General features: G+C 34.4%; 1 protein-coding gene across 1 annotated transcript in view; it reads right to left on the reverse strand.

Moving 5' to 3' along the window:
* The window catches only part of LOC145664306 (solute carrier family 12 member 7-like), a 394,685-nt gene that overhangs the window by 310,399 nt on the left and 70,843 nt on the right, over positions 1–13,443 (reverse strand). The window contains exon 6 of the mRNA XM_081730851.1: positions 7,150–7,364. Coding sequence (XP_081586977.1) covers positions 7,150–7,364 — 215 coding nt within the window. The remainder of the gene's footprint in view (positions 1–7,149; positions 7,365–13,443) is intronic.

Here is a 13,443-nt window from a genome sequence, read left to right on the forward strand (position 1 = left end):
CGGAAAATCAAACATGGTGTCTCCTCTACGATCCACAACTAACGAGACTTCCGTTTTAGGGGTACAAAATTGCCAAAATATAAACTTAAGCAATACGTTGTACCACGTGTTTGTTCTTTTGGCCCATTTTATTTCCTTGGATGAGGTCCTATTACCTTATATGGTTATGTGGTCATGTATAGGGATCCATTACCTATCATAAGACATAGGTACATTTGTGCACCCATTTAAATTTTTGGGAGGGGTACCTTGGCCCACCCCTTTAATTTTGGAAATTACCCATTTTATATATTTGGTATTATGGTATAGAACCCTAATAGAGATTACTATAAATTTGGTTGGTTCACCTCGTTCCCTTTCATGGGTACGAAATTGCCAAATTGTAATACATTCACGTGTTTGGTTTTTGGCTCAATTTATCCCCTTGGATGAGGTCCTATTACCTTATATGGTTATATGGTCATGTATACTGGTCCATTTCCTATCATAAGACATAGATACATTTCTGCACCCCTTTAAATTTTTGGGATGGGGTACCTTGGCCCACCCCTTTAATTTTGAAAATTGCCCAATTTAAACATTTGGTATAATAGTATAGGACCCTAATATATATTAATATAAATTTGGGTCGTCCATTTCGTTCCCTTTCATGGGTACGAAATTGCCAAATTTTAGTACAACCACGTGTTTCGTTTTTGACCTAATTTATTCCCTTGGATGAGGTCCTATTACCTTATATGATTATATGGTCATTTTTAGAGGTCCATTTCCTATAATAAGACATAGGTACATTGATGCACCCCGGGAGGGGTACCATAACCAATCCCTTAAATTTTGGAAATTTTCCAATTTAAGCATTCGCTATCATAGTACATGACCTCAATATGTATCATGATAAATTTGGGTGGTCCACCTTATTCCCTTTCATGGGTTAAAAAATTGCCAAAATATAAACATAAGCAATATGTTGTACCACGTGTTTGATTTTTGGCCCAATTTCTCCCCTTTGATGAGGTTTTATTACCTTATATGGTTATATGTTCATGTATACAGGTTCATTTCCTTTCATAAGACATGGGTACATTGATGCACCCTTTAAAAATTTGGGAGGGGTATCTTGGCTCATCCACTCAGTTTTAGAATTGTTTAATATAAGCCTTTGGTATCTTCGTACAGGTCTTCAATATGTACCACTATAAATTTGGATGGTCCACCTCGTTCCCTTTCATTAGTAAAGAACTACCAAAAATCAAATTTCGGAGGTTATTGACCCCTATTTAACACGTTATATGGTTCATTACCTTTATATGTTTATGTTCCCTTTTAAATTTGGGAATTATCAAATAACATAATTCGGTAAACGTTTTCTAGGACCATTGTAGATGTTGGTATTCCTCTTATGGCCACATATTCAAAATTTAAAAATTATTGACCTATATTTTTGATACGGCTTTATTATTAAATAACTACAGGATTTATTACTTTTTCGTATGACAGGGGTGTATTTGTGTACCAATCTTAAATTTTGGGAGAGGTACATTTCTTATTATCAAAAATAATTGGTAATTGTTCTTAGAATTGGGTGGTATGTCTTTCTTTGAGTAAATCATTGTCAAATATTAGTATGATCACGTGATCAGTTATTGACCTATGATGGGATTAGGAGTCCAGCACATTTGTACATTTAAACTTTCTAGGATAATTTGAGAATTGTAAAATGAAATTGCGTCACCGGTTTTGATTATTACAGCCTAAGGACCAAATATAAACGTAAGCAATACGATGTACCACGTAATTGACCTTGATGAGGTAGTGTACAGGGATACATAGCTAACCTTATTGAATCTTATGACTCATAGTCTTAAGTGAATACATGCTACAACACTGGCAAAGTTATTGTTGATGCAATTTGATTGGTTGATCACCATCTTTCGTGCAATCTGATTAGCTGATCACTGTCTTTCGTGCAATCTGATTGGTTGCTGATTTTCAAATCTTTGCTGCATTCAGTTTTCAGTTTTGTTTAACATTTAAAAAGTTTTTGAAATTTTTGTTTGAAAATTTTTTTGTTTGAAACTTTGGTTTGACATTTTTTTCGTTTGATATTTTTAGTTTGAAAATTTTTGTTTCGAAATTTTTGTTTGAGATTTTGGTTTCAAATTTTTTGAAACGTTTGAAATTTTTTTTGAAAAATTTTTCGAAAGTTTTGTTTAAAAATTTTTGTTTGAAATTTTTTAAAAATTTTTTGTTTGAAAATTTTTTGTTTGAAACTTTTTGTTTGCAATTTTTTTTCAAAATTTTGAAATTTTTCGTTTGAAATTTTTATTTTTTTCGTTTCAAAACAAAAAAATTTTGTTTGAAATTTTAGTTTAAAAAATGTTCGAATTTTTTTCTGTTTAAATTTTTTTGTTTGGAAAATTTTGGTTTCAAATTTTTTAAGTTTGTGCACTCATTAGTGAAGAACCGGAACTGTTTAGAAGAAAATTTGGTTTGAAAATTTTTCGTTTGAATTTTTTTGTTTGGAAATTTTTGTTTCGAAAGTTTTTGTTTGAAATTTTTGTTTCAAAGTTTGGTTTGACATTTTTTAAGTTTGTGCACTCATTAGTAAAGAAACGGAACTGTTTACAACTAAAACCTCTGGCAACATTGTGGTGCAATAGTACACGTCAGAACATGGGGTTGTACTTGAAATGAAAAAACACAAATCATTGAAATGGATCATTTTATTACCCTGCACATACATCCATACCAGATAGAGGATCGTGATATAGTCGATACAATGTATTTTCAACTTCTTGCACTAGTTTGTCTTTAGCATATATTTTTAATTCCAGTTGAAGTCTTTTAAGGTCTATTGCAATATCAATTGGTGGAAACTCAATGTCCATTTGATCACAAATAAACTGTTTATCAATGCAGGTGTGCACCCACGAACGTTGTTGACAACCATCACAACATCTAGATACATGCTGTACAATATGCATGACACATTTTTCAAAATAGTACTTTTTCAGGAATATACTTGTTTTGTTGCACACTTCCACTGCATATTTAACACACTGGAATACGCTGATGAATTTGTTCCATTCCGTTTGCGTTAGATACACCATGTTGAGAGGGACATGGAATGTACTCTTTTTACGTAACAGCACCATCTTCTCTTCGAGGACTGTACGCAGCACCACTTTATGATTTGAGCCTAATGATTTGACTATGGTCACATTTTCAAAGTTTTTTGTTTGAAAATTTTTTGTTTCAATTTTTTTTGTTGAAAATTTTTCGTTTCAAAATTTTTGTTTGAAATTTTTTTTGAAAGTTTTGTTTGTAAATTTGTTTCAAAATTTTTTGTTTGACACAAAGTTTTTGTTTGTTTTTCTAATATATATTAAAATTTATAGCAATATATATTAGGGTCCTGTACTATAATACCAAATGTTTCAAATTTTTTGTTGAAAATTTTTCTTCAAAATTTTTGTTTGAAATTTTTATTTGTAAATTTATTGTTTCAAAATGTTATGTTTGAAAATTTTTTCGTTTCAAATTTTTTTTTGTTGAAAGTTTTTTAGTTTCAAGATTTTGTTTAAATGTTTTCGTTTCAATTTTCGTTTTGAAAACTTTCGTTTGATTTTTTAGTTTGAAAGTTGAGAAAAGTTTTAAATGTCATGAATCTTGTTCAAAGTTTCCACCTAATTCCTAGAGAACATTGACCAGGGACCTCGTCGCGCATCAAAACCAAATCATCGATCACGTGACCGTACTACACCCGAAGGGTCCTACCAAATTGAAAGGGAATACCCGTCCATACCTTATAACCTTATCAAATAGGATAAATTGAGTCAATAGCAGAACACGTGGTTGTACTAAAAAAAAATTTGGCAATAGGACCACCGAAACATATCGAGGTCCTGTACTATGCTTAAATTGGACAATTTCCAAAATTGAAGGGGTGTACCCCTTGCCAAAATTTAAGAAGGGTGCAACAATATACCCATGTCTTATGATAGGAAATGGACCCCTGTAATCATATTAGGTAATAGAATCTCATCAAAGGGGATAAATAGGACCAAAAACCAAACACGTGGTACAACATATTTCTTACGTTTATATTTTGGCAATTTTGTACCCCTAAAAGGGAGCGAGGTGGACCATCCAAATTTATCATGATACATATTGAGGTCCTGTACTATAATACCAAATGTTTAAATTTGACAATTTCCAAAATTTAAGGGGTGGGCCAAGGTACCCATCCGAAAATTTTAAAGGGGTGCACCAATGTACTCATGTCTTATGATAGATCATGGACCCCTATACATGACCATATAACCATATAAGGTAATAGGACCTCATCAAAGGGGGATAAAATATACCAAATACCAAACACGTAGTTGTACTAAAATTTTGGCAATTTTGTACCCCTAAAATGGAACGAGGTGGACCGCCCAAATTTATAGCAATATATATTAGGGTCCTGTACTATAATACCAAATGTTTAAATTGGGCAATTTCCAAAATTTAAGGGATGGGCCAAGGTACCCGTCCCAAATTTTTAAAGGGGTGCACCAATGTACCCATGTCTTATGATAGATAATGGACCCCTATACATGACCATATAACTATATAAGGTAATAGGACCTCATCAAAGGGGATATAATGGACCAAAAATCAAACACGTGGTACAACGTATTGCTTACGTTTATATTTTGGCAATTTTGTATCCCTAAAAGAAAACGAGGTGGACTACCCAAATTTATAGTAATAAATATTAGGGTTATGTACTATAATACCCAATGTTTAAATTGGTCAATTTCCAAAATTTAAGGGGTGGGCCAAGGTACTCTCCCAAATTTTTCAAGGGGTGCATTAATATACCCATATGTTACGCATATAACTATATAAGGTATATAACGCACATATAACTATATAAGGTATTAACACCTCATCAAAGGGGATAAATTAGGTCAAAAACCTCCGAAATTTAAATTTTTGGCAATTTTTTACCCATAAAAGGAAACGACATAGACCCCCAATACTGATAGAGGTACATACTATGGTTCTAGGCTACCATACCAAATTTTTAAATTTGGTAATTCCCAAAATTTAAGGGGGGTGGTCCTATGTACCCCTGCCAAAATTTAGGGGGTGGGCCAAGGCAACCCTGCCATAATTTAGAGGGGGTGGTCCTATGTACCCCTAGGTCATTGACCCCGGGCTAAGGTCATTGACCTTTGACCTATGACGTCACAAAGGTCGGGGTCAAAGTCCAAAACGCGATCAGGTCACGCCCTTACTACTACTGCTGTTTATTCTGAAACAATTTTTTTTTTTTTAATCTTGGACGTAGACTTTGATTTAAATATAACCTCGGGATTGTAGGGTTTATAGCCCGGGAGACTTACAAGGAGATTTACGGAAGTGTAACGCACCGATTTGAGTGAAACTTTGCATACTTGTAGAATATCAAAAAAAAAAAAAAAAATAATAATAATAATAATAATAATAATCGACATCTATGTTTTTATTTCGCCAATGGTGCAGGTTTAAGGGTAAAAACCACCCTTTTGAACGTTAGGGGTCGTCTCCAAGCATAGACAGAAAACAATCATTTGATATAGAAGAAAACAGACTGCAAGGGGCATTTTTTTAGGACAGCTGATTCAGAATCTGACATCTAAATTACAAAATCCAAAGTGGCGGATCCAATATAGTGATTACGATAACAAATGGTCTTTCTGGTTTGAAATGCGCTGCAGTTAGCCAAGAAGAATCATAGTTGGAAGGGATTACTGCGAGAAGGTTGCAGTCCGATTTGAAACTCCTTTTTGTACTTATTTAAGAGGATACTTGATTAAAGTGCGTTTCTGCATCACCTGCATCACTTACTATTCGAGGTGTTTATTTATAGTGAGTCCTCTCCCCTCACACTAGTCGGGGTGCTTATTAAAGTGAGTTTCCTCGCCTCTCACTATTCGCGGTGTTTATTTATAGTGAGTCCCGTAGCTTCTCACTATTTTATTTATAGTGAGTCCCCTCGCCTCTCACTAGTCGGGGCGCTTATTTATAATGAGTCCATGACCTCTCACTATGTCAGAATTTCATTTATCGTCAATTGTTATAATTATGAAATTATTGAAAAAACGTTTTACAGTAATATTTCGTAAAAAAAAAAAAGTGTGTGATGCATAAACATTTTTTGCACCACGCACATCTTATTAGGTAATAACTATTCACAAATCGCAAAATGCTGCACAATTTATAACAAAATGTTACGGGACGTTCAAACGCAGGTGGTTTTCTTCCAAATAACCACTCAGGTTATTAGCATCACGCCAAACTCCCAAGCTGGGGACCAACCCTTGTCATCTGTTCACAAGTGCTTATTCAATATATTGGCAGGTGACCTCTACATCTACCTAGGTAGAGATCTCCTCGATCCGCAACCTGAGGTTGCACATGTTGTGGTGACAAAAACACATTGGATATCTGTAAGAAAACTAAATAGAAAGTGGCTCCTAAAAATACCCTTCAAATACTCTAGACTGCCATTCGTCCAATTAGAGACAAGGATTTCTTCACAGATTCCAGTTTTGGCCAATCAAAAATAAACATTTGATGACATATTTTAGCTGTATACTTTACCATGCATTCTAGTAACAGCTGAGTACAATGTTGTTAGTACTTAAACAGGAAATCGTGGCTAATTCTATCACAGGAAGATCATAATTATCTCCTCCAGCTAAAGAATGCAATACAACATATTTACATTTTGCTTATTTATATGATTTTGCAGTAGCTTTAACTGCAAACTGTAACTCGGGTCCCTATTAATACTAAAAGATTTAATACAGTATTAAACAATATTTTGTATTTAAAAGTGCATATATTTCATTCATTGGTGATTGATTTTGTAATCTTGAGCAAGATTAGCTTTTTAACAGTTATTTATATATCCTATAGATCTACCTGGCCTCAATTACTTAAATGCTTTCGTTTCTCCTACATTTCTTCTCCATTTTAGTTGATAAAAACTTGTTTTAGCAAAGTAATAATAATGGTAATGATAAATAATTGAAGGTTAAAATTTCTTATTATTATTATTAAAATATAAGTGAAATATACTGTACACCTATAGACTATTGCGTACATACTTACTTAAGCTCATCGCTTCCACCGTAATTGACAAATATACCCACAAAAATTGCTATTATGGAGAATGTTACGTAAATCAGCACAGGGATTGAAAACCAGTTTACTAATTTTATTCCAATGAATACAATTATACCCAGAAAAAGCAAAAGTACAGTAGCATACAGTCTATAGTTGTTGGTCATTGTACTAAATATTGCCCATTCAGGTGCTATATATGTCTGAAATAAAATATCATAAAGTGCATATTAGAATAAATTATGGAATCATGGCTTTCGAAACAAGTTACGTACTACACTACTTTATGCATGGACGCCTTTATCATATTAAAATTGAGGGAGATGACTAGAAAATACGGGAACATGGGTAAATCAATAATTATGTGCACTTTTGTTGAAATAGTCTGTAGGTTGGCTGAGTGATTTTCTGTGCTCGCAAAATCCCGATAGACGGCACTATTATCTTTGTTTGTAGCAGGTTTCAGAGTTATCACTTCAGTTATCTTTCCGCTGTTGCGAAGTAAACATAGCTGCGCCACTGCTCGTTTGCTTCACAGAATAACAACATTCCGTAATCATTTTTTGTGGTTTCAATGTGTACGAAACCCATAGAAGACTATCAACATAATACCGTGCGCAATTTCTGCTTTTTCCTCATTCCCCTTGTTCGACCGCTTTTGAACTTTTCTAATCCACTAATACATACTTCGCCCTTTCACATTGGTCCGTTCTATGCTGAAATTCTTCATGAATTTCAACTTCTAGTACAACTTCAGATCACAATGAGCGAATTACAGATCGCAGTTATTCGGTGGTGCAAACATTCAGAGTGACGCAGCCATGTTTATTGCTTCGCAACAGCATAAAGCAGACTGAAGTGATAACTCTTAAACCTATCACAATTGCCGCCTGTCGATCTCCGAGCGCAGAGAGACGTACATCCAACCTATAAATGATTAGAACAGTGCACATATTCATTGACTTACTCACGTAGAATTAAAAAAATCGCCCAAATCGTGAAGTAATTGGAAAGCTACTAAAATGAGCCCTTAGCAAAACTCTGGCTTCTACCTCTACCATTGAAATTTACTGTAATTTTCTTCCATCACTTGGTACAAATTTAGAAGCTTTTATACGTTCAGTACTGTCCATTAATTTAAGCTAGTTCACTCGTTTTGGTTCCATCATAACCTGACCCACATTACTGTAAGTTCAATTTCCTTTCGACCAAAGTCCTCCCCTATTTCTAATTATCTCGAATTGTATTCTTTCTCTCCTATTATTCCTAATGCTCCTAGTTACTTCATTATTACACACCTTCTTTTCTCGATTTTCTTTAACGTACAAATTTCAGATAAATCCAGTATTTTGTGGTCTTCCCTTAAGAGCCTGCCTTACAAAATTTACCTTTTTCTTTTGCTTGTTTATTCATAAATGAAAGGAGATAATAAAATTGCAACTTACCACAATCATAGATAATATTATTCTACAACAGGAAATATGAACCTGAAGAATACTTAGTACTGCCATCCATAGAAATTACAGTGTTGCCAGAATAACAATTCCCCCAAAATCTAAGTTAAGGCAGTGACTAGAGGAACGAACTCAACTGCATTTAATTACGTATCATGTTGATTTGGTTTGCTGTGAAGTACTTTATAAATAATAGTTGTATTTACTTAATAATAAACAAAATACTTTTAGCATACAGTTATTAAAATTAAATAATAATGTTATATAAAAAGTACTTCACAGCAAACCGAAACAACATGATACGTAATCAAATGCAATTCTCTAGTCGCTGCCTTAACTTAGATTTTCGGGGAATTGTTATTCTGTCAACACTGTAATTTCTATGGATGGCAACACTGAACATTCTTCACATTCATACTTTCTGTTGTAGTATATCATTATCTATTATTGTGATACCTTGCATTTCATTACCTCCTTTTACTTATGAAAAACAAGCATTTTTTTTTTAAAGTAAGGCAGGCTCTTAATGTCCACGTTTCTGGTCCGTACAATACCATACTCAACATTTGAGTATTTTGTAATTCTTTGCTCGGTGACTTACGTAATGTATTTCTTATTATTATCATCACAATCGCCTTAAAGATCTTTTAGCATTTTCTTGATGCTTCCATTTCCCCGTTCAATTTTTTTTTTTTCATAAATAATAATACTACTTACTAGGAAAGTTCTTGAAGTGGTACGCGGGGATCTGCATGTTTTAAATATAGTTGAAAAGGCCACACCGAGTACACCTCATATGTGAAATATCTCGCTTGAATGGGGCCTGTAGGGGACGTAGCGACCATTTGAAGAACAGAGCAAGGCATGCTCTGAAACACCAGAAAACGTTGACAAAAATAGGAAGCTATGATGTATTTGTTTTGAGACGTGGTATATATAGGTTTAAAATGTAGCTGAATACGAATATGACACCAAATATTTACAAATCAAAATGGCGGATCCAACATGGCGGACACAAATTACAGAAAACAAACTATGGATCTGAAATTGAATATATAGAGATATTAGACGTCGCTATGTATGAATAGCAATGGTACCGACACCGAAACTAGTCTCGATCTGGTCTCGGTCTCGTCAATCATTCGAGGCCGAGATCAAGACGGAGCCCAGGCTCGTCTCGACACAATATGTCCATTCTGTACTTTTGCATCTTTTGCCCGCCATATTGGATCCGTTATATTGCATTTTGCATTTTTAACATTGGATTCGTACTCCGTGACGACGAAAATCTCTTTTTACTTACCCGCTTTCAGTCCATTGTTTTGCATTTTGTCTGCCATCTTGGACCCGAGATTTTGAATTTTATACTTTTGGTGTCCGATTCATACATAGCGACGTCTAGTATCTCTATGTATCCAATTTCAGATTTATAGCTTTTTTTTTTTTTTTTTTGCAAATTGTGCCCGCCATGTTGAATCCGCCATTTTGTTTTGTAAATATTTCATGTCAGGTTCGTATTTAGCTACCTTCTAACTTATATATATACCACATCTCAAAACAATCAGACCATAGCTTTCTACTTTGTCCACGTTTTCTGGTGTTCTGTAGGGTGCCTTGTTCTGATCTTCAAATGGTTGCCTTGCCCCCTACGGGACGCATTCAAGCGAGATATTTCACTTGTGACGTGTACGCGGTGACCTTTCCAACGTTATATAACACATGCAGATCCCCGCGTACCACTTTTAGTATTTCCCTTATTAGTTATAGAAAACTAGTCATCTACTCTTTCTTTCCTCAAAGTTCTGTGTCTCAATCCTCCCAATTTCCAATGCTTTAATCTTTTTCACATTTATTGTCATCTCAAATCCTTTTTATTGCTTTCCCTCATGTTTTACAGCACTTTCGATTCAGGTTCCGCAACAACACTCATGTTATCTGGGAAATAGTCATTCCCCATATCAAAGCAAGCTCCTCGCTACTTAAAATATCCTTCACTAGCCTTTTACATAGTAAACGAGTCATTGAGAGGCAATATTTATATCGAAGGTCGATTATAATAGAACAATTTTGTGCCATTACTTCCTGTATTACAATCAGAGTAATTGCCTCAGATGTAAGTTCTAATCAAATCGTTGAACTTCCCATTCAATTCCAAGTTTATTTTAGTATCTTCATCAAGATTACTCAGTTGGTACAATTAAAAACCATCAACAAACACAACATACAATTCCGTCTATTTACCTAAAAAGCTTTCACCGAGTAATAGGTGAAAGCTAATTGCCTGTCAAATTCTCTATCTTATCATAAATCAAAATATTAAACTTTCTCACTTCGTCCATATCTCTTTCAGATATTAAGTTGGATTTTCGTCGTATGTGACGTGCAACTAATATCCTTAGAAACATTCTTATATTTTGGCTGACTAGGACAAAATTCATCCACAGAATGTGTCTTCAGTCGGCAGTCTAAGCTTAGTGCCTAAAGAGATGTTGATAGAAGTTTGAAGGTCGTCGAGCATCACGTCTGCAGTTGTATGTAGATCATGGTGTTACCCTCGAGGCGAGACGAGAAATTACGTGTTCTCAGCCAATCTTGTAACTTTTGTGGAACTTCCGTCTCGTCTCGGTTCTTCTTTCTAGTCTTGTCTTGATTCTCGGCAAACTTCTCGTTTCGTTTATAAAACATCTATCCCGTAAATGAATTTAGACTCATGACTATCCGTTCTAATGTGGCGGAAGGGCAGACCGGATGACAAAAAGGCTGGATAGGCCGAGTTCTATACTTACTCACACCTTGAACCACCCATAGAATTAAAAATAGACTTTTAATATCACACTTCGCTTTCATTAACACTTTCTAACCCCTTAGTACAGACCCGTACTTTATAGATATTTATTATGTATTGCACTATATGCTTTAAGAAATACTACCAACGAAGAAAGTCCAAAAATAAAAATATTGTGCACATTTTAATAATGTCTGACTTAATTGTAAAAAAGAAATGAAATAATTTAAAGCAGAATTTCTAAACTTTTCCAATGGCTTATTGCCATTAGTTGTCTATTTAGCATCTCTCCTCATTGAATGCACACTTTCAATTTTCTTCGTTACTTGTATCGATTGAACCACACATTTCCTATCATCAGCGAGTTTTGATGAAAAAGTTCATAAATTCCAATCTTCTCTCTTTCTTCCCGTGAAATGTTATGTACACTCATGTCCAAAATTATTGTCGCATATCTGTAACTGTCTTCTTGTAAAAAATAATTTGATAATGATTTTGCAGGGCACTCTTAATACTGATACTATGTGTAGAATCGGGAAATGTATATGCGTGATAAATTTCATAGGAAAAGAATTATGAATACGAAAATTATAATGAATAAAATAAAATTTTGCTAAATGAACAAGAAAATTTTATTTTCGTTTTATTGTTCTCATTTACTGTTCTTTTGACATGAAAGTTGCCACATACATGTCTTTGCCGATTATACACATACTAACATTATAAGAAATACCGGGTGAATTCGTTATCAAATTATATTCCTAGAACAACATATTTGTAGACATGAGACAATAATTTTGGACATGATTGTACCTACCAGAGACGGATAGGGCAACCAGGCTACCAGGAGACGTCCGGTGCGCCCTCCAAGATGAAACATATAAATGAAAGTTTGAATTGAACGGAATAAGCTTTAAATCGTGAGAATAGATGCAGTGAAAATAAGAAAACATGTACTTGATTACAAGTGAGGCGCATACATACAAAGTTGGTTGTATTTCCTGTTTTCTGAATATTTAATTGAGATCTCGCACCCCGGCTGTAAATACAAACAATTCCGACGTTTGTGTGCAAGTATAATTAGGTATTTATTATTTTGCATTTGAAATTATCTCAACTCTTTCCTCATAGTACTACTTGACAATACTGAACGTTTCTTTTCAATTCTTTGATCTTCCACCGTACGTGGACAACTGTGTTCTGATTAATCACATATATAGATATATAGAAGGTCTTCTCAAGTTCCAAACAATTCTGACTGTCAATTATTCGTGAGAATATTTCAAGTGACAACTCCTTTGTCAAACTATCTCCAAACACAGGGTGCTGATGTATTGGAATCATATCGAATGGTGCAGATCGCTCTGTACCAACTGAAAGAGCAGAAAGTTAATTTTGAATCTGTTAAAAATGCAGCATTAAGATTTGCAGAATGTGCCAATAACTGATTTGAAGAATTAGAACATGATTTCTTTGTTTCTACTGATCTGCCGACAAGTCACGTTCGGAAGTGGAAAAGGACGTTTTCTTATGAATGTGAGATGAACCTGCTTCTAAGCCAATGACCAGGTACTGCATCGAAGCATTCAACACAATACTGGATATGGTAATTTCTTCAAAATTCAAGATGCAAGATACTTCGTGGGCTAATTTGTCATGTTTGAACCCTCAACATTTCAACCAAGTAACAGTATTTCCAGGCACAGTTTTCAATAAACCTACGCACTTTCAGAAAATATTCAGTAAAGAAATTTTCAAGAATTCTATTTAAAAAAAGAACTCTTAGACTTTTGAAGGAAGTAAGAATACTTGAAAGACTGTCTTCCGTACAACCGAGAAGAAACAACTGATTGTGTTGATGGCATAACTAATTCAGGATTAGGAGAAAATACATTTCTTTACAAGGAAGGCGAGTGCCAAACCTGTTGCTAAAATTGTCCAATGTGTTGTGTTTTTTGATTTAGGAGAATTATAATTTGTACAGGAATGCTTTTCCCGGTTTGCTACTAGTACACAAATTTCTGTTGACTTTGTCCGTAACTC

This window comes from Thermobia domestica, chromosome 11, assembly GCF_964235325.1.
Source record: "Thermobia domestica chromosome 11, izTheDome1.hap1.1, whole genome shotgun sequence".
NCBI lineage: Eukaryota > Metazoa > Arthropoda > Insecta > Zygentoma > Lepismatidae > Thermobia > Thermobia domestica.